This window comes from Protopterus annectens, chromosome 7.part0 (assembly GCF_019279795.1).
Source record: "Protopterus annectens isolate FY-2018-M chromosome 7.part0, PAN1.0, whole genome shotgun sequence".
In the NCBI taxonomy this organism is placed as follows: Eukaryota; Metazoa; Chordata; order Ceratodontiformes; family Protopteridae; genus Protopterus; species Protopterus annectens.
The window spans coordinates 1,186,751,305-1,186,774,214 of NC_056739.1; the positions used below are offsets into that span (position 1 = coordinate 1,186,751,305).

At 41.3% G+C, this 22,910-nt stretch overlaps 1 protein-coding gene across 2 annotated transcripts in view; it reads left to right on the plus strand.

The window, feature by feature from the left end:
* Positions 1-22,910, plus strand: part of IDH3A (isocitrate dehydrogenase (NAD(+)) 3 catalytic subunit alpha) — a 637,839-nt gene that overhangs the window by 35,465 nt on the left and 579,464 nt on the right. For both annotated transcript variants that reach the window (XM_044077799.1, XM_044077800.1), the window contains exon 2: positions 1,193-1,252. In XM_044077799.1, the coding sequence (XP_043933734.1) occupies positions 1,193-1,252 (60 nt within the window). The remainder of the gene's footprint in view (positions 1-1,192; positions 1,253-22,910) is intronic.

Sequence of the window (22,910 nt, forward strand, 5' to 3'; positions counted from 1 at the left end):
GAGTACAGGCAAGGATAAAGAAATAGGGGGATCCTAAGTGAAAGATCAGCACTGGTAAGAGTTTTTAGTAGAATCTTGGACAGAAGCTGCTGTTAAAAAAGGAATAATTAGAGCATACAAAATATTGCATGATAACTAAAAGACTGAATCAGAGGAGGTTAGAAAGGATTCGGAAGAGAGATTGGATAAACAATTTAGAAATAAACAATAGAGGGATATATGTATGTCTCCCAAATATGCAAGAAAATCTAGAAGATTTATGAACTTTGCTTGGAAGTATTTACATAGGTATTTTTATACTCTAAATAGACTCCAAAGAATTTTTCCTAAGGTAGATGGCAAATGATGGAGGTGTGACGGGGAAGAAAGAGGTAATTGGGAATATATTTTCTGGGAGTATAATGAATTGGTAGACTTTAAAGATTCCATGCAGGCTCCTCTGTCAGAGATATTGGGTGAGCAAATTGGTGTAACTAAGGAAATGGTTTTCTTGAGCTATGATACATATTGGAATTGCCTTGCTGAGTCTAATTATGGTGGCTGCCAAAAAAGCAATTACTAGAAAATGGAAATCAAAGTCTAAAACATCTTTACTAGAAGTAGTGAATATAGTAACAGAGATAAAACAACTGGAATTGGAATCTTTAGAAAAGTGTAGGAGCAAATTGCATAGAAAAAATGGGAATTGTGGGAACAATATATGCAGAGGAGGAACAAGGTTTAAAAGAAGGCAAGATTTGAATGAACTATGTAGTGTTTGACTGACCAATGACCGGATAGATAAGTGATTGATGTATAATGTTGGCAACTAAAATTATGTCAATATGGTTTGTTTTCATTTATATAAATATATGATTGCCTATAACATACGTGATGATTTAATAGACATTTCTTGTTTTAAAAAAAAAATTAAAAGGGGGGAGAAATACATAGTTATCAGAATTGTATAGTTTGCTAGAATGGTATAATTACATTTTCATATAAATTCAGTAATCACCTCTGTTCATTCCTGTTCCAGTGCCATTGTTGATTTAAACTTTTTTTGGATCCAGTGTTGCTATATTACTCTTACTGTAGAACTTTGTTAAAATGCTTATGAAGATTATGAACTACATTGAGGATGTATTTTACATGAGTAATCATTGGAGAGTATTACATCTTTTGTGTTTTTTCCCCTTCCTGACCGATGTAGGCATCATGCCTTTTGGGTGGTGGTAGAAGTTGGACATCATTTAGCAGAAACTTTGCTGAGGTGAGTAGTAAGTTTGACAAATGGCAATGAATTCTGCTTTTCAGCCATTGTTGTGTAGTGATAACATTGGTACAAATTTTTTATTTAGTTTTTAATGTATGGATTGTCTTTTTAGCTATTATTTTAACAGTTTTGTGTTAAGGGTAATTTGGACATAATTGTACCGATATTGGAGTAAAAGAAAACTGAAGCTGGTCTGCAGAAAATACTACTCTAGCAGATGTGTTTTAAATCTGCAGGTGTCGAACTTGTAGAAGTAATCTAAAGCTGATATGAAAGTTTTAAACCGTTATCTAAAAGTGTGTTTAATATAATATTGTGCTGTATTTGGGGATGATCTGTTGACATCAGTTTTATTATGGTTTTAGTTTGCATCTTGGAAAAGGTACAGTAATTGTAAGTTTGTACTGTGGGATCATTCACAACAGCTGTGTATAATATTTGTGTGAGGAGTGGAGGGTTACAGATCCGCTGACTGTAGCTGTAGAGGAAGGCTCTTTCATCAGTTTCATAAAGGCATTTTAGTGTGGAAAAAAAGTAGCATAGGTAGAACTTCATCCATGTATAACTTCCCTTTAAGTCTTTGTTATTGAGCAGCAGTGTCTTTAACTTTAAGGTGCTTGTTCTTTACTTTGTGGGCCACAGCCCCTTTAAAGCGCTTGTCCTTTACTTCGATTTTTATGTAGCTGTACCTCTCCTCCCTGCCTAGCCGTCTGGACTGTCGCAGCTTAGAAAACTTGGGATGAGACAGCCTTTTGGGAATGGCTGATTAGATTTTGCAACAGTTTTGTTCCTCTACATATTTTTTTAAAGAGAATTATGTTCACAGGTTGGTTTTACAGGCATGTGATGAGTATTGTGTACTACATCCTTAAATTTTAATGCATTTTTGAGTAATTTTCAACATACGTCGGTAGGAGCTATCCTGTTTTACAGGGGACAGTGCTGTACTGAAAGCAGCATATCTGTTTGCAGGTGGTTTAAATATTTTTTTCAGAGAAAGTAAAGGTCTCATTGAACTGTTGTATCTCTTGGTGGTGGTAGAATTTGTATGTAACATAATTCTGTTTGAATGGATCTTATTTTGAAACATTCCTTTTCCTAGTGAAAAGCTGAGATAGTTTGTGCAGTATCTGCTGCTTAAAGTTTGTTTGGGTGTGCTTCTCTGACCTTTGTTTATCTAATGTTTGGAAAGGGAAGCCTTTCCCTGCAGGTTTTGAGCTATCATTCTGTTGTTTGAGTGATTTTAACTATCAGAACCAAGTACTTAAAGTTAAAACTTGTGACGCAGAGCTTAACTCCTAAAAGTTCCCATAAACAGGCTTTACATGAGATGCTCACACATTCATGAGACTTGTTGAACAAGCTGATTTGAATAATCTTGCATTCTGACGTCTGAGGCACTGTCTGAAAGAACTGCCTTTACATTTGCCCGGCAAACGCATGCATCTTATGTTATAGCCAGAAAAGCTCTGCTGCGTTTTGGTTTCTTTGCCATAATTTTGGTGGATGTTTTTAAATGCAACTAGATATTTTGGCAAAGTTTTATAAACAGTGTTCTGTCAGAAATGTTCCTTCAGTTCTCGACTCCAGCATGGAGGGGAAGAGAGAGTAAATGTGAAAAACTAGAAGGGCGAGTTGAAAAAAATGGGAGGATGTTGTTCCAAATACTTTTATATTAGATGCATTCTAGTAGTTTTTCAATGCTTTGACTGAAAATATCTACGGAAAACAGATTATTTTAAAATTGTTTTGTGATTCGAGTGTATGATAGTTAAATTTCCAGTGTATCCTCCTTGCATGAGAATCTGGAAGATTAAACAAGTTGTATGAATCTGGCATTACTTGTATAAGTTTTGTTGGCTGCAACATATCCTGGTACTGTCTCTCAAGACTTGATCATTGGTTAATTTCATGCTCCCCTTACCTGGATTACGTAGATTTTAGCTACTAGTGAAGTAAATTTGTATCTTTCTAGACTTTATTGCAATTTCTGTGCATAAGCATTATATTTTACAGAGTTTCAGCTTTGTTATGTACAGCTCTGGACCTATTCTTGTTTAGTAGTATTAGAATAATGATGTTAGCTTATTTCAATGGTTTGTATGTCTGATTTGTAGTTTGGTAATTTTGAAATGCAAAGTTGTTGAATGTTATCTAATTTGCCTTCTAAGACATATAAATCTACTTATCACACTGTTTACTTTTATTATATTACCTATTATTGTTTAGTAGTATTAGAATAATAATGTTAGCTTATTTCAATGGTTTGTATGTCTGAAATGCAAAGTTGTTGAATGTTATCTAATTTGCCTTCTAAGACATATAAATCTACTTATCACACTGTTTACTTTTCTGTCACACCTGCTTTTCATTTTAACATGTTAATCAGGCGAAGTGCTTTCTTTAAAGAACAGTTTTATCTTGAGAATGTGATTTCTAAGATTAAAAGTCTCCCACTTTTTTCTGGATTTGTTTTTTATCTTGAGGTCATTACTCTCATTCCTGATTTGAAGAATAAATATTAAACAACATAAACTTTGCCCACATATGTTATTGCAACAGGTTCTTCTATTACTTTTAGCAGGATAAAGAAATTTGCTTTTTGAAAAATATTTTTTGAGCAAAGAGGTTCATTTAGAGCTCAGTGCTTGGTGTTAGAATCTTACAAGAAAAGTGATAATTTTTCTTTTAATGTATTGGGGTGATATCCTGGGAAGCAGGTTTGAGTTCTAACCCCTGTACTTCAAACAAAGTAAACATTTTTAAATCACTGCTTTGGTCTCCCTCCACACCTGAAGCAGGGACTCCCCATCACCGCCTTTCTTACTTGCAAATTCTGTCTCCCATAGCAATGAGCCTTTTAGTGGTAGGCAGAATATTAAGATTTTTAGCACTTTGGAAAGACCTGATCATATTGATTATGAGGAAGGTTAGAGGTGGGTTACAATTTATTTTTTTTTCAAATCTTGTGACATAACCCATCCCAAAGGTGTCAGTCTCCTTATCATATTAAGAACAGATGTTTAAAAGATTGCTGAGAAAGAGAACAAAAATAGTACGGTCTTTGTATAGGTCAGAGTATGATTTTTCCAGATTCATTTTATATTCTAAAAATTGGATTAGTGTAGAGGAATCTTAGACCTTCACGGTATTAACAAGCACATCTGGGTAAAAAAATTGAGTTGTGACCTTCCAATACCAGTCTGCCTTTACCAATAAAGCTTTTTGAACCAATAATGGGACATAAAGGATGCTAAACGGCTGCCACGGTGGTGCAGCACTTGGCGTTGCTGCCTCACTGCAAGAGGTTCTCCAGTTCGATCCTCAGCTGGGGGTGCCTTCTGTGCAGAGTCTACATGTCCACCCTGTGGTTCCGTGGGTTTCTTCTGGGTGCTCCAGTTTCCTCCCACATCCCAAAGACGTGCTGTAGGTGGATTGGATGCTCTAAATTGGCCCTAGGCGTGAGTGCGTGTGTGTGAGTATGCCGGGCTGGCAACTCGACACAGTAAAACTCCACTGCCAGTCATGAGTGGAGAGGTGATCCGCTGCGGCGACCCTTAACCAGGCAAAGCTGAAAGAGGAAGAATGGACATAAAGCTTGCTGGCATGTTGTATTGCTCAAGTCCTGCATGAAATTCCTCAGATTTCAAGTGTGGTCCCTTTTCCATGTGCAGTTTTTCCTTTCATCTGATGAGAGCTTCAATGTCATCCACTTTTTTTGCTACAATCTTGAAGGCTCTCATGCTGATCCCTATATATCTGTGCCCAGATAACTGATTTTATAGACAAGCAATACATTAATTACTGGGCCACTTATGCACTTATGGGTGCTATTTCCATTTTTAGATTCTTAAAGTGACTTGGAGTGAATGAGAAGCATTAGGATATTTTTTCTTAACAACAATTAAAATATTCCTTGAGGCTGTACTAGACACGATCTGTGAGCAAGTCGTCTTTTTTATGCAAGAAAGAGTTCAGAATACATTGTCCTTGTCTTATTGGTGTGTGGTTCATCCATGACTGCCAGGTTGGCTGTTCTTATCTTTTCTGATTTCAATGTGAGTCACATATTAGTTTCATAATGATGATACACAATATTACACTTCACAGGAGGAAGATTAAGAATGATCTGAGATATGTTTGGAGTCAGTCAGAAAACCAGTTGGATCAGGAGCTTCCATTTATCACTTCCGTGGTTTAAGAACTCAGCTGAAGGGTTATTTCTTCCCACTTGAACTCAGAAAGCTGACTTCTTCCACCTCATTTCAAATATCAGTAATGGTGAATGCATTTGGAGATTGTGTTAATTCAGGGAGTTTGGTCAGTATCTCAGATTGTTTATTTTACATTGTTATAAATGAGAGTATGGCCTTGACTTTGTGTCAGAACATTCAGGAACCGTCTGTTCATTGTTATAAATGAGAGTATGGCCTTGACTTTGTGTCAGAACATTCAGGAACCGTCTCTTCATGTAGTATCTGACAGCTCCATAGGAATGTGTTACATAAATAAGGTGGCACATGGTCATATCGGCTCCTTAGGATGGCCATAAAGGTGTGAGAGCAAGCGTTGTCCCTAAGTGTTTAGTTGGTGAATATACATCCACTGAGGGAACACTCCTAGCTAGGAAATCAATGAATCCAGTGGTTGTATCTGGAGCACAAGTGAAATCTCAGTTCAGAAGTATTATTTTCCTTCATACAGCCATATGGCATTTGCAAGAGTTAGGTTTCTATGCATCCTAAAGGTAGAAAGGATTGATGCAGTATGCTTTCCCTCAGTTGCTTCTGGTTCAGATAGCTTTATTAAAGGCAAGACTAGAAAAAGTTAAGGTAATTCTGATTGCTGCCCACTAGTGAAGACTGATTTGACCATTCTTTTAATTATCAGTTATGACATAGGCAATCATATTGACATAATCCCAGCAGCAAGCATTTTACATGAACCATATTGACATAATCATAGTTGCAAACATTATACATCTGTTGTAATCTACCCAGTCATTGTTAGTCAAACATTACATAGCTCATTAAAGTCCTGCCTTCTTTTAAACTGCATTCCTCCTCTGTACATATTATCACAATTCCAATTTTTTTCCACTGTAACTTGCTCCTATCCTTTTTTAAGATCCTAATTCCAGTTGTTTTGTTTCTGTTACTGTATCCACTACTTCCACTATTGTTGGTTTGGACTTTGATTTCCATTTTCAAGTAATTGTTTTTTTGGCAGCCACCATAATTAGATTCGGTAAGGCCTTACTTTGTCTAGGCAATTCTGATTCTGTTTCATAGCTCAGAAAAATCATTTCCCTAGTTACAATTTGCTCTCTGACAGAGTAGTCTGCAGGGGATCTTTAAAGTCTGCCAACTCATTACACTCTGAAAATATGTTCCCAATTACCTCTTTCTTCCTCATCACACCTCCGCATTTGCTTGTCTGCCTGAGGAAAAATTCTCTTGGATTCTACTTTGGTTATAACAGTATCTGTGTAAACATTTCAAAGCAGAAATCCTAAAACTTCTATGACTACTGTTCCTAGGATCATAGGAGATTACTAGACTATTGCCCTGGAGGTCATTTCAAGCATATCAGTTTCATCCCAATAATGACTGTCCATGTTCTAGAAGGCTGTGGGCGCTACCCGAAGTAAGAATTTAAGGTGCCTCATCCACTTGTCCAGGTTTCTCTTGAACAGTGTCATAGAGGAGCTCTGTTTCACATGAATTGGTAGCCTATTCCAAAGACGCAGCAGTCGGTGAGAGACAAATCTGTCCCCCCAGCATGTACTATTTAAGTCGCAGGCCATATTTAGATCCCTGGAATAGGTAGCCCTAGTCCCATTTGATTCATGGATATGCAGCAAGTTCATTAGGTTTGGGTCTTTGATTGCCCTGTAAGCCAGACATAAGTCTCCCCTAAGAAGTCTGTATGATACGGACTATAGTGACAGGGACTTTGGTTGGCCTGTGTAAGGCACATGCTGGAGTCTCTTGATCTTCTTTGTTAGAAACCTCTATTGTACATGCCGAACGAGGCATTATACTCTATTGTGGGCCATATTAGTGCTGAGCATAGAGGGGTTATAACCTCCTTTGCGCTCGAGACAATGTCTTTACATCAACTGTGTTATGTAGAAAGCCTTTCTTACTACAGTAGACACGTGGTGGTCAAAGTTAAAGTTGCACTCAACCTGTGATCCCAGATCCCTTACCACTTCGTGGGTACTTAAGGTATTGTCGTAGTTTTAGTGTGAAGGGATATTATTTGCGCCAAAGGGAATGATGATGCATTTCTTTGCATTCAGTTTGAGATTGTGACCAAGACACCAGCCGTTGGTCTGCGTAAGACCCTCCTGGAGTATACTGACATCATTTGGGGATTCAGTAATTGCACCCAGTTTGCAGTTGTCTGTAAACTTGATCAGCCACAACCCCTTAGTTTTGAACTAAACTTCTGAGATGTGTATACCAAACAGTAGGGGGCCCAGCACTGACACTTGTGGTACTCCACTGGTAACAGGTCTGCTGGTTGATGTGGAGCCACCCACTTTGATAGTTTGTGTCTGATTTGTGAGCCAGTTGGCAACCCATCTTACAACAAAGGAGTTTACATTCAGTTTGCTAAGTTGTAATGCAGGAGTGTGGGATTGTGTCAAAAGCCTTTGCCTAGTCGAGGCATGCTGTGTGCACAGATTTGCCCTCGTCCATGGCCCTGGTCACATTTTTGAAGAAAACCACCAGATTTAAGAGGCAGGATCTGCCCTTGACAAAGCTGAATTAGGTAGGATCCAGAGTTTGGAGGTCTATGTCTTTATGAGGTCCATAATGATATGTTCCATGGCCTTACAGATGAGGCTGGTCAGGCTTATGGGTCTGTAATTCCTCTGTTCTGTTGCTAGGCCACCTTTGTGGAGGGGAATACCTGTTGCTGTTCTCCATTCAGCCAGAACAACGTTTGTGGTTAGGCTATGATTGAAAAAGGTACTTAATAGCAATGCTTGTTCATGTTTCTGCCTGTTTAGAAGGCAGCCTGGGATGCCATCTGGTCCCTGCTCTTCAGATATATAGGGTGGGGGGGGAGTTTGGGGGAAGGTTTGTAGTAAGTTTGGAGGGGATAAGGGAGTGAAACTTTTGCCAAACCTATCCGCTTGCAGATTTGCTGTCTGTGAGGTCAGTGTGTGTGATACCGTTAGTCACTAGTTCCGCGTATGCTTTGGTCCTATGTTTTAGACTACGTATGTAGCTGTAAAGGCCTTATGGTTATCCTTGGCTGTGCTTGCTAACTTTTTCTCAAAGAAGCCCTTGAAGGATTTGACAAGTTGTCTAATTTGCCTGTTGAGGCTGAGGAGGGTGCTTTTCCATTTTTGGGGCCTCACCTTTGTTTTCTTGGACAGCACTTTTTTGCATTTATTGTAAAGTTTGTTGATGCTGAATGTCCACCATGGCGGCTTGTTTTTACTTGAGGCTCTGGCTTTCTTTCTGGTACAGCTGAGTCTATACACTTATGCAAGCAATTGTAAAAGGCTTTAGTGTAAGCCTCGGTGTAGTTACCACTTCCAGCTGGGGTGGGGCTTGGAATGTATTTATACCAGGTCTATATTGAATTCTCGAAAGCCGACAATGTCGAATCTGACATTGTCGGCACGAGAATAGCGAAACTGCAGAATGTCGAAGAAGTAAACGGAAATCTCCATAAGGGGAGATTTCCATTTACTTCAATGTAGTGCGGCCTCGGAGTTGGTATATGTAAGTAGCGTGGGGGGGGGGGTGCAGGGGGGCTTGCCCACCCCCCCCCACCTACACCATTTTTTTTTTTTTTTTTTTTTTTTTTTTTTTGGAACATTCGATGTTTTAACAGTTCGATCACCAAGGGTCGACCTTTAGTTATTCGAACTGTTAAACATTCGATGTTCCAATACAGACGCATTTATACCTTCACCTAAGGAGGGTATAGTTTGCCTTGGTGAAGTTTTTAGTTTGATTTTGCCCTTTGTGAGTTCTGGTGTTAGATCCAGCTCAAAGGTGACAGTTTGTGGTCAGATTTAACTAATGAGGGTCTGACAGTTGCGGCAGTGCATCTGTCTGACATGTTAGTGAGGACCAGATCTCCTCTTGTTTGGGTATGAATAATTTGTTCTGGAGCATTTCCGTTAAAGTCCAGGAACATTTGCATTAGTGAGTTAGGGCTAGTGTTAGATTTTCCAGTTGATAGGATAATTGAAATCCCCCATAACCAGAGTGCTCGGTAATATTTGGATTGAGCAGTCGACCAAATACTTGCAACAAGTAGTTTTAATTAAGCGCTTTCGTCAGGATATCCGACTTCTTCAGAATAACATCAAACCACAATCCACAAGTTGAAATACCCTACCCCAGCAATACATTAATTGGTTAATTAACCTACATAATTTCCTGTCACATCCTGAAATTAAATAAGTAATAACCATGAAAAACAATGATGATGATGATGATGATAAAAACCCATGGATAAATAGCAACCATAGTAAAACAACAAATCTATCCCTACCATTCACATAAAATGTAATGATTTTGATTTTAACAGAGTCGTGATAGTAATCTTATCATTGAGTCAGGTCTATATCACCACATTGAGTGGTGATAAATTCGAATGCCCTTTGTTCGAACCGAAAAGTCAGAAAGCCCTAAACTGCAAAGTTACGGAACATCGATTATTTTTTTCCCTGGGGAAAAAAATCAGTGGGCTGTCTTCGGGGCTTTGCAGTTTCCTCCACTAGTGCGATTTCAGAGTTGGTATATTAAAGTAGGGGGTGTGGGGGGCACATCCCCCCACTTCAGTTTGTTTTAAAGTTGTAATTTTTTTTTTTTTCACGGAGCGGCGATTTTTTTTTTTTCCCTGGGGAAAAAAAATCACTGTTCTGTAAGTTCGCCGTTTAGGGTTTTTGGACTTTGAACAAAGGGTGTTCAAACTTTATCACCACTCGATGTGGTGGTTATAGACCCCATTGAGTCCAGGTTTTTGACATGCATTTAATTTACCATTTGAGCTCAAGAAATTCTAAATATTCTTCAATAGGCCCCCCTCGTGGTCCAAGATCTTACATGGTCAATGGCACAAAATTTGAATCCATTTGTGGGAAACACTTCAGTATGTTTATACAGGGCATTTTTATTGTTTTTTTTTTTTTGCCTAATTGCATAAAGATGTTCATGTACTCTTTGTTTCATGGCCCTCTTGGTTTTTTCCACATAAAACCCGTCACAGGAATCACACTTGGCCACATACACCACCCCTTTAGAATAACAGTAGTATTTCTTACAGGGAAAAATACTCCCATAATTCTTAATAATTAATCTCTCCTTGTCCATCATATAGTGGGATTGCGGACACCTACCACATTTAAAACAGCCTCCTTCTCTTTGTATCTTTCTTTTGCTTTCAATGAATTGGGGCTGGAGTGGTTTTATGAGTACCTGTGTAATAACTCTGATTTGGATCATAGCACAATTTTGACCATTAGAGCTTGTATGGAGTTGGTTCTGGAAAATAACTTTCTTAGCTTTGAAGGACAAATTTTCAAACAGAGACAAGGGGTGGCCATGTGTGCATGCTATGCCCCTGTGTTTGCCAACATTGTATTGGCTCATTGGGAGGACTTATTTGTTTTGAATTCTAGCTTTAGGGAGTCTTGGACAGTGTATGGCCGCTACCTTGATGATTTAATCCTTTTTTGGAAAGGTGGGGACAATGAACTGTTTTTTTTCATATATCAATGGGACTACCAACTTCTTGAAATTCACCATGATGAAGGATAACAACATTTTGAATTTTTTAGATGTAACCATTAAAAAGGACTATGGTACGAAAATGTTTACTTCACATTTATTTAGGAAACCTACTTACTCTAATTCCCTATTACACTACCAAAGCTGGCACGCTGACCATCAGAAGAAGGCCTTAGTAAAAGGTCAATATGTCAGGCTTGCCAGGATGATATCTGAGGATGATGATTTTATTAAGGAATGTGAGACGTTAAAAGGTATGTTGGTAAGTAGGGGGTACCCTTTGGAATTTGTAGATCACATTGAAAATGAAGTTAAGAATAATAGGGAATCGGGCATATTTGTAACACTTCTGTCTAATGTGAGGACCATGAATGAACTTTCTGATACCGGGAACCAGAGTAGGTTTACCAGGGCCCTTATTATTCCCTTTACCCTTAATTTTTATGATATTTGGTAGATCATTACAAAATTTTGGATGATTTTTAATTTGGACAATGTTGTTAACAGCATACTAGGTAAGCAACCAGTGGTGGTATACAAGAAAGATATTTCATTAAAATGCATGTTGGAAAGTAAAAGGAAGACACAAAGAGAAGAAGGCTGTTTTAAATGTGGTAGGTGTCCGCAATGCCATTATATGATGGACAAGGACAGATTAATTATTAAGAATTATGGGACTATTTTCCCTGTAAGAAATACTACCGTTATTCTAAAGAGGTGGTGTATGTGGCTAAGTGTGATTTCCTGTGATGGGTTTTATGTGGGAAATACCAAGAGGGCCTTGAAACAGAGTATATGAACATCTTTATGAAATTAGCCAAAAAAACCCCAATAAAAATGCCTTGTATAAACATACTGAAGTGTTTCCCACATTTGAATTCAAATTTTGTGCCATTGACCATGTAGATCTTGGACCCCGAGGGGGTCCTATTGAAGAATATTTAGAATTTCTTGAGCTCAAATGGCAAATTAAATTAAATGCATGTCAAAAGCCTGGATGCAATGATAGGATTGCTATCACTGATCTGTTAAAATTAAAATCATTACATTTTATGTGAATGGTAGGGATGGATTTGTTGTTTTACTATGGTTGCTATTTATCCATTGGTTTTTATCATCATCATTATTATTGTTTTATATGGTTATTACTTTTTATTTTGTTAATTTCAGGATGTGACAGAAAATGATGTAGGTTAATTAACCAGTTAATGTATTGCTGGGGTAGGGTATTTAAACTTGTGGATTGTGGTTTGATGTTCTTCTGAAGAAGTCAGATATTCTGACGAAAGCACTTGATTAAAACTACTTGTTGCGTATTTGGTCGACTGGTGTTTTTTTTTTTTTTTTTTTTTTTTTTTTTTTTGTTGGACCCTCCTTATCTTGGTTCCTGGTTTGTTTTTTACTTGAATATTTGGATCGACTCTAGTGTGGTCAAGTAGGCTTCATGCGTGTCATGACCCATGGAGGGAGATCTATAACTGGCTGTGACTTGAATAGGGGTCTTACCCACTGTAACCTGAACTTGGAGTAACTCCATGGAATTGTGCAGTCTAACTAGACATGAGGATGACCCATGGAGGGAGATCTATAACTGGCTGTGACTTGAATAGGGGTCTTACCCACTGTAACCTGAACTTGGAGTAACTCCATGGAATTGTCCAGTCTAACTAGACATGAGGTGAATTTATCTCTAATATAGGTAGAAACATCACCTCTTTTGGTTCTCACACGTTCGTTTTGTGGTCTGAAGGTGTGGAAAGCATTGTAATCTTGCAAGGCGGGGGTACTCTCTGAGGCTTTGAACCAGGTTATTGTGATTGCGCAGACATCTACACCTTCCAGTGATAGAAGTGCTTCCAGGGTGTGCAGTTTTTGGTTTAAGCTCCTAGCATTTAGCAGCATAACCCTTATTTTGTTATGACTGGCAAATTTCACGTCGGTAAGTTTGTTTTTGAGACCTTGCCCAAAAAAGGAATTGTGGGGGAGGCAAGAGTTTTTTGCCAGCTGCCGAAAGCCTAGTGGTGCCAGGTGCAGACAGTCTCTGACAAAGCAGTGAGGTTTGTCTACTTTCTTCCCAGGCTGAAAGAAATTGGATCCCCTTTGAATGACACCAAAAACTAAGCCAATTATTGAAAGCAATCATTTTTTTGTTTATACTCTGGCATCATTCTAGGTGGGGGTAGTATGCTGCTCAGTGGTAGGGACATACTTGTATGGGACACATACTTGGAGAGCTCAGTCATGTCTCTCTCTCTCTCTCTTCATATAGTCCAGTGAGGTACATCACAGGTCGTTCACTCCAGCATGAACTATGACAGAGTCATAATGATACTTCTTGCTGAGAGACCTGAGTGTATGTGAGATGTGATGAATCCTGGCACCAAATAGGCAGCTGACCGTGACTTTCTCCTTGTACACCTTGGTGAGTGAGACATCCCTGTGTCTCAGTATGGAGTCCCCAATGACAAGAAAATTTGTTTTTTGAGTGTTGTGCCTTACAGCTTGGTAGCTGAGACAGTGGTGTTACTGTGTGCCACGAGTGCTGTGGAAACTGTTAGTTGTAGCAGTCTTGTGATTTGGACATCACTGGTGTTTCTGTTAAGTTTTTTGAGAGAACCTCTGCGTGTGTTGATTTTTGTGTTTGATGTGTACTGTGTGTATGAGTAGTGGTACTAAGTGCATGAGTAGTGGTGGGTGGGTTGACAACCTCTACAGTGTTACTGATGTTCTTCATCTCACATTGCTGCAGTCCTTACACTTGGGTAGTCCGCTGTCCTCGGTCGGCCCGAATATCAAAGTATAAGGCTGACGTCGGTCAAGGCGCATTAGACTGACATCAGGACGTCAGGGTACAAATGCGCATGACCGACGTCATATCCTCAGTCTTTTTTGCCGCATGGTCCGATGCAGAAGCAGCGTTGCAAGTGCCGTTCGGCGTTCTGAAATTTTTCGAATTCGGAGTTTCAGACCGAGTCAAAGTTGGCTAAGTACCCGTTGAGAATATTTTAGTTTTTTCTTGCCTCAGTGGTTTACCGGATGTCAGAAAAAGTGAATAACTGTATTTCTTGTGGGAAACAGATACCGCATAGAGATTATCATACTTTGTGTATTCCTTGTTTGGGGCCTGAGCACGTGGTTGTTGGGTGTCGCTTTTGTGCTAGGTTCACTAAGCGCACTATAAAGGGAAGGTTAGATTGTGCCAGGTTATTCTTCGGGAAGCGGTGCAATTATAATATGCCGTCGGATGCTCCGGCGTCCGCTTCTTCGAAGAAGCGCAAAGACAAGGCTGCTAAGCCCAGACAGGAGGAGTCGTCCGTACCGGCGCCGGTTCTTTGTGGGTGTCGGTGGAACCGGGGTTCCGCCGGAGGTTTCTCTGGAGTCCCAAAGGGAGACTTTGTTATTGCAGGATGTGGCCTCTCAGGAGGCAGGTCAGGCTGAAGGGGCTTCTCAGGTTACTGTACTCCCCTCCCTTCCTAGGGTGGTTAGGCCCTCTCCTTCTGTTTCCAAGGCTTCTCCCAGAGGCAGGCCAGGTTTAGCTTCTGTGGGTGTCACTCCTAGTTCATCAGGGTCTGTGCCCAAGAAGCACATGCTCAAAATGGCAGAAGATTTAATTACTTTAATTAGAGGTTCTTTGCCCCCTCCTGATAAGAGGCCTAGGGTGGAACCAGAGTTGGGAAGTTTTGAGCAGGCTTCGGATGTTTCTGAGTCTTCGGCTGAAGACTTGCAGGAGTATTCTCCTTATTCTGATTCTGATGTGGATGATTCTACTCCTTCAGCTTCTCCTCCAGAGGATTTTTCTTTTTCAGAGACTCTTCATTCCATGAGGGAGCATTTTAAGTGGGAAGGTCAGGACTTCTCTGATTCCAGGAAAAGGCTTAGGGAATTTTTGTTTTTACCCCAGCATAGGCCTTTGGCTATACCTCCTGTTCTGGATGTTGTGGAAGATGTGTTTGCAGAGGCTTCTCTTAATCCTGATTCTGTGCCTCCTGCTCCTGTTAAACCGGATAGGTATTACAGGGTGCCTGAAGCTCATAAATATCTTTTTAAGAGTCCTAGGGCGGACCCAGAAACTGTTAGTCAGGGGCCTAAGGGTGTCAAGGCTTCTGTTGTAAAAAATCCGGTTCCTCCAGATAAAGAGGCCAGGGCTTTGGATAGATGGGGAAAGAAAGTCTATACTTCTTCCACCTTAGCTATGAGGGCTTTGAATTGCCAGATGTTCTTCATTCCACATTGCTGCAGTCCTAACTATTGGGGTAGTCCGCTGTCCAGTCGGCCCGAATACCAAAGTATATGGCTGACGTCGGTCAGGGCGCATTAGACTGACGTCAGTACGTCAGGGTACTAATGCGCATGACCGACGTCATATCCTCAGTCTTTTTTGCCGCATGGTCCGATGCAGAAGCAATTTTGCGAGTGCAGGTTGGCGTTCTGAAAGTTTCTGAAGCCAGAGTTTCAGACCGAATCAAAGTTGGCTAAGTACCCGTTGGGAATATTTTGGTTTTTCTTGCCTCAGTATTTAACCGGATGTCAGAAAAAGTGAATAACTGTATTTCTTGTGGGAAACAGATACCTCATAGGGATTACCATACTTTGTGTATACCTTGTTTAGGGCCTGAGCACGGCGTTGTTGGATGCCGCTCTTGTGCTAGATTTAACAAACGCACTATTAAGAGAAGGTTAGACTGTGCCAGGTTAGTGTTTGGGAAGCGTTGTAATTATAAAATGCCGTCGGATGCTCCGGCGCTTCGCTAAAAAGCGCAAGGACAAAACAGCAAAGCCTAGAGTGGAGGAACCGACAGTCCCAGGCGTCGGTTCTTTAGAGGGCTCAGTGGAGCCGGAGGTTTTGCCAGGTGTTTCTTTGGAGTCTCAGGGAGAGACTTTACTGTTACAGGATGTATCCTCTCAGGAAGTAGGCCAGGCTGAGGGGCTTCTCAGGTGGCTGTTCTTCCCTCTCTTCCTAAGGTGGTCAGAGCCTCCCTTCTGTTTCCAAGGCTTCTGTGAGGGGCAGGCCGAGTTTTGCTTCAGTGGGGTTTCTCCTAGTACTTCAGGGTCTTTGCCTAAGAAACATATGCTTAAAATGGCAGAGGATTTGATTACTATGATAAGGGGTTCTATGCCCCTCCTGATAAGAGGCCTAGGGTGGAATCTGAGTTTGAGAGTTTTGAGCAATGCTCGAGGCTTCTGAGTCTTGACTGAAGACTTGCAGGAGTACCCTCCTTATTCTGATTCTGATGTGGATGATTCTACTCCTTCAGCTTCCCTCCTGAGGATTTTTCTTTTCAGAGACTCTGCATTCCATGAGGGAGCATTTTAAATGGGAAGGTCAAGATTTCTCTGATTCCAGGAAAAGGCTTAGGGAATTCTTGTTTTACCCCAGCACAGGCCTTTAGCTATACCTCCTGTTTTGAATGTGGTGGAAGATGTTTTGCAGAGGCTTCCCTGAATCCAGATTCTTTGCCTCCTGCCCCAGTTAAACCGGATAGGTATTATAGGGTGCCTGAAGCTCATAAGTATCTCTTTAAGAGTCCTAGGGCAGACCCGGAAACTGTCTCTCAGGGGCCTAAAGGTGTGAAGGCCTCAGTTGTTAAAAATCCTGTCCCTCCTGATAAAGAGGCAAGGGCTTTGGATAGATGGGGAAAGAAAGTGTATACTTCTTCCACTTTAGCCATGAGGGCGTTGAATTGTCAGTTTCACATGTTAAAATATCAGAATTATCTTCTTTCACAGTTGAAATCTAAGGTGGATGCTCTGGCGGAAGGTATTGAGTGTAAAGAGTTGCAGGATTTAGTTCATGTGTCTGAACAAGTGGGTAAACATTCCTTGCAATGTGGTTTTGATGCTGTGCAGGCCTCCTCCAGGTTGGCTGCCACTGGTTCTGTTCTTCGTAGGCACGCCTGGTTGAGAGATCAGAACTTAGCTGAGCATGTTAAGACAAGGATTTTGGATGCTCCTTTACAGTCTGATGTGTTGTTTGGTTCGCCTGTGGAAGCAGTTTTAAAGAAGATGGAGGACAAGGCTAAGTCTATGCAAACTGTTAAGGATTTTTGCAGGTGCAGCCTCCAAGTTTAGTAGAAATTGGCCTGCTAAGGGATGGACTTATCCTGCTTATGATTCCCAGTCTAGGGGTAGGTCTAGACGTGGTAGGGGCAGAGCTCAAGGTGCTTTTAGGCCTAGGGCAGGGAGTTCACTTGCTCAGACTTCTGGTGAGGGCAGGGGTCAGTCCTTTCGTAAGCAGACCCAATGACCTGCCTTTTCAGCTGCCAGTACCTTCTCGCCTGGCGGCACCTCTAGGAGGAAGACTGTCTCTTTTCAAAGAAAATTGGGATTTAATTACCCAAGACAAATGGGTTCTGGATATCATTCACCACGGTTACAGGTTTTATTTCCATACCTTGCCTCCTTTCAAAGGCATGCCAGACATTCCTCCTCTACAAAGACAAGAGGCTCACAAGCAAATTTCTCAGTTACTCCAAATAGGGGCCATTCAGCCGGTTCCTGTGCCAGAAAGGGGCCTAGGATTTTATTCTCGCCTGTTCCTAGTACCGAAGAAGGGGAACACGTGGAGACCAATTTTGGATTTATCTATCCTCAACACTTATCTGGACATTCCCAAGTTCAAAATGTTGACGTTACAACAGCTTTTACCTCTGCTGGGCAAGGATCACTGGATGGTAACTTTAGATCTCAAGGAAGCTTACCTTCATGTGCCTATAAGACTAAGTTGCAGAAAGTATCTGCGTTTTCGAGCTGGAAATTCTCATTATCAGTTCTCTGCATTGCCCTTTGGCTTATCTACTGCCCAGAGTATTCACAAAGGTTCTGGCTCCAGTGATAGCTTACTTCAGGCTAAAAGGAATTCAAATCTATCCTTACTTGGACGATTGCCTGATTCTGGCTCAAGAAAAGGAAGACCTTCTACAGCATTTGGAATATGTCATAGCAGTGCTAAGATGCCTAGGGTATTCTGTGAACGAAATAAAGTCCAGTCTAGTACCCTCTCAAGACATGTGCTTTCTGGGTTTGAGACTGAATACAGCAGCCCAGATGGCCTTTTTAACCCCGGACAAACAAAAGAATCTTTCCAGTTACTTCCATCAACTATCTCTTCAGTCCGGGCTGACTGCAAGGACAGTCCTTCAAGCCTTAGGGTTCATGGCATCTTGTATTCTGGTGCTTCCCAATGCCAAACTGCATATGAGGAAGCTACAATGGTATCTCAAAATGTATGGACACAGCACTGCCAGGATTTGGACACTGTCATTCAAATAATACCTTGCATTCAAAAGGAATTTTTGTGGTGGGCTCAGGAATGTCACCTAAACAAGGGACTCTCTGTGACCCGGCCAGAGGCGAGTCAAATTCTAACGACAGATGCCTCAGACATTGCTTGGGAGCTCATCTAAATGGAAAGTGGATACAAGACAAGTGGCCTGCCAGACTACAGCATCTACATATCAACATGAAGGAGATGTTAGCAGTCCAGTTTGCATTAATGGCTTTCAAGGAGTTACTTCTTCCAGGGCAGGTGTTGATTCTAACAGACAACACAACTGTCATGTGGTACATCAACAAACAAGGGGGAACACATTCTTACCCATTGTGCAGGCAAGCAATGATTTTATGGGAGACTGCGCTAAGCTTGCAACTAACTCTTCAGGCAAGGTTTCTGCCGGGAGCACAGAACTCCTTAGCAGATGTGTTAAGCAGACAAATCATGGATCCCCACGAGTGGAAACTGGATCTTCATGTATTTCAAAAGTTGACAGTGTCCTGGGGAACTCCAGACATAGATCTGTTCGTTTCTCCACTAAACCACCAGCTGCCACAGTTTTGCACAAAGAGGTTTCATCACACAGCTTGGAAAGTGGATGCTCTTTCTTTCAGTTGGAAAAATCTTCATGTGTATGCGTTTCCACCTCTGCCTCTTCTTCCAAAGGTGCTTCTAAAGGTCAGACAAGACAAGCCAAGGATGATTTTAATAGCTCCAGATTGGCCTCGGCAGCACTGGTACCCATTACTGAGGAGTCTGGTAAAGAAGCCTCCATGGCCTTTACCCTTGATTCCACATCTGTTGTCTCAGAAGGACGGTCGTCTGCTCAATGTCAAGCTTCACTCTCTTCATCTAACAGCTTGGCATATTCTGTTTTGAAAGACAGCAGGTCTCAACTTCCTCAACAAGTTTTAAATGTGATTATGGAAGCCAGAAGACCTAGTACAAGGAAAGTGTCACGAGAAAAATGGAAGAGATTTTTATTTTGGACTGCAGCAAAGAATTTGGAGATTTCAGAGCCTAATTTGAGTGTGGCTCTTCAATATCTTACTGAGTTATTGGACAAAGGTTTGTCTTTCTCTTCCATTAAGATTCATGCTGCAGCAATTTCAGCTCACTATGATTGTGACCCACCATTGTTTTCACATCCTTTGTTCAAGCAATTTCTTAGAGGGCAAAGAATATAAGACCCCCACGTAGAGCTCCTACTCCTGCTTGGGATCTCAATTTTGTGTTTGAGAAACTTACTCTACAACCTTTTGAGCCTGCAGCTACTGCTGAACTGAAATACTTGTCATGGAAGACTGCTTTTTTGTTGGCCATTACTTCTGCAAGAAGGGTTTCTGAGTTACAGGCCCTTATGGCGGTTGAGCCTTTTTTGATTTTTCATAAGGATAGGGTATCATTACGTACTAATCCTTCCTTTATGCCTAAAGTGGTTTCTAGTGTGGCTTTAAACCAAACTATTCATTTGCCTACGTTTTATGCGGATCCCCAAAATAAAGGGGAAAAGATTTTGCACACTTTAGATGTACACAGGCAATTGCGTTATTATTTGAGCAGGACTAAGGATTTTAGGCAGTCTCAGCAGTTGTTTGTTTCTTTTGCTTTGAGTTCTCAGGGCAAGCCTGTGTCAAAACAAACTATTTCTAGGTGGATTGGGTTTTGCATTGCATTTTGTTATTCCCATCATGGCAAGGAGATTCCAGCTGGGATTAGGCCTCATTCCACTAGGGCTACTGCCACTTCAACAGCTTTTTTAAGGGGGGTGGCAACTAAGGATATTTTGGAGGCAGCTACTTGGAGTTCAGTGCATACTTTCTCTAAGCATTACCACCTTCCTCTCTACTCTAAGTCTAGGGCTGGTTTTGCCACAGCTATTTTGCAAGGTCTGTTATCAGCTCCGTCTTCCTTATGATTTGCCAGCCTCCCTTACCTCTGCTTTGGGATTCTACCCAATAGTTAGGACTGCAGCAATGTGGAATGAAGAACATAGTACAGTTTTGTACCTACCATAAATGTAGATGTTCGAGGATCCACATTGCTGCAGTCCAATTTACCCTCCCTCCTTCCCCTCTGTGTTTAGGGGTGGTTGTGTAGGTGAGGTTATATTCTGCTAATTTTGTATATTTTGTATATATATATATATTTTGGTGCAGATATGTTGGGAGTTTTTGGTTTTTTGGCCTTATCTTTTCAGGGTCTTCTGACATCTGGGGCAAGAAAAGACTGAGGATATGACGTCGGTCATGCGCATTAGTACCCTGACGTACTGACGTCAGTCTAATGCGCCCTGACCGACGTCAGCCATATACTTTGGTATTCGGGCCGACTGGACAGCGGACTACCCCAATAGTTAGGACTGCAGCAATGTGGATCCTCGAACATCTACATTTATGGTAGGTACAAAACTGTACTTTTCACATGTTGAAATACCAAAACTATCTACTTTCTCAATTGAAGTCTAAGGTATATGCTCTGGCGGAAGGTATTGAGTGTAAGGAATTGCAGGATTTGGTGCATGTTTCTGAACAGGTGGGTAAGCATTCTTTGCAATGTGGTTTTGATGCTGTACAGGCCTCTTCTAGGGTGGCTGCCACTGGGTCAGTTCTCCGCAGGCACGCCTGGCTGAGGGATCAGAATTTATCTGACCATGTTAAGACAAGGATTTTAGATGCTCCTTTACAGTCTGATGTGTTGTTTGGGTCACCTGTGGAGGCAGTCTTAAAGAAAATGGAAGACAAGGCTAAGTCTATGCAGACTGTTAAAGATTTTTTGCAGGTTCAGCCTCCGAAGTTTAGTAGGAATTGGCCTACCAAGGGGTGGACGTATCCTTCTTATGATTCCCAGTCTAGGGATAGATCTAGACGTGGTAGGGGCAGAGCTCAGGGCGCTTTCAGGCCTAGAACAGGGAGTTCTCCTGCACAGTCTTCGGGTGAGGGCAGGGGTCAGTCCTTTCGTAAACAGGCCCAATGACCTACCTTTTCAGCTGCCAGAGCCTTCTCGTCTGGCAGCACCTTTGGAAGGAAGGTTAGCACTTTTCAAGGAAAATTGGAGTTTAATTACCCAAGACAGATGGGTATTGGATATCATACACAAAGGTTACAGGTTTTATTTCCATACCTTGCCTCCTTTCAAAGGCATGCCAGACGTTCCTCCTCAACAAAGAATAGAGGCTCACAAACAAATTTCTCTGCTACTCCAAATAGGGGCCATACAGCCGGTCCCTCTGCCAGAAGTGGGCCTAGGATTTTACTCTCGCCTGTTCCTAGTACCAAAGAAGGGGAACACGTGGAGACCAATTTTGGATTTATCTATCCTCAACACTTATCTGGACATTCCCAAGTTCAAAATGTTGACGTTACAACAGCTTTTACCTCTGCTGGGCAAAGATCACTGGATGGTAACTCTGGATCTCAAGGAGGCTTACCTTCATGTTCCTATCAGTCTAAGTTGCAGGAAGTATCTGCGTTTTCGGGCTGGAACTTCTCATTATCAGTTCTCTGCATTGCCCTTTGGCTTATCTACTGCGCCCAGAGTGTTTACAAAAGTTCTGGCTCCAGTGATAGCTTTCTTCAGGCTAAAAGGAATACAGATTTATCCTTATTTGGACGATTGCCTGATTCTGGCTCAAGAAAGGGACGAACTTCTTCATCATCTGCAATATGTGATAGCAGTGCTAAGATGCCTGGGGTATTCTGTGAACGAAATAAAGTCCAGTCTAGTACCCTCTCAGGACATGTGCTTTCTGGGTGTAAGACTGAATACAGCATCCCAGATGGCCTTTTGACCCCGGACAAACAAAAGAATCTTTCCCTTTACTTCCATCAATTGTCTCATCAGTCCAGGCTGACTGCAAGGACAGTCCTTCAAGCCTTGGGGTTCATGGCATCTTGTATTCTGGTGCTTCCCAATGCCAAACTGCATATGAGGAAGCTACAATGGTATCTCAAAATGTATGGACACAGCACTGCCAAGATATGGACACTGTCATTCAGATAATACCTTGCATTCAAAAGGAATTTTTGTGGTGGGCTCAGGAATGTCACCTAAACAAGGGACTCTCTGTGACCCGACCAGAGGCGAGTCAGATTCTAACGACAGATGCCTCAGACAAAGCTTGGGGAGCTCATCTAAATGGAAAGTGGATACAAGACACGTGGCCTGCCAGACTACAACATCTACATATCAACTTGAAGGAGATGTTAGCAGTCCAATTTGCATTAATAGCTTTCAAGGATTTACTTCTTCCAGGGCAGGTGTTGATTCTAACAGACAACACAACTGTCATGTGGTACATCAACAAGCAAGGGGGAACACATTCTTATCCTCTCTGCAGGCAAGCAATGATTTTGTGGGAGACTGCTCTCAGTTTACAGCTACATCTTCAGGCAAGGTTTCTGCCGGAGCACAGAACTCCTTAGCAGATCGTTGAGCAGACAATTATGGATCCCCACGAGTGGAAATTGGATCCTCATGTATTTCAGAAATTGACAGTGTCATGGGGAACTCCAGACATAGATCTGTTCGCTTCTCCACTAAATTACCAGCTGCCAAAGTTTTGCACAAAAGGTTTCATCCCACAGCCTGGAAAGTGGATGCTCTTTCTTTCAAGTGGAAC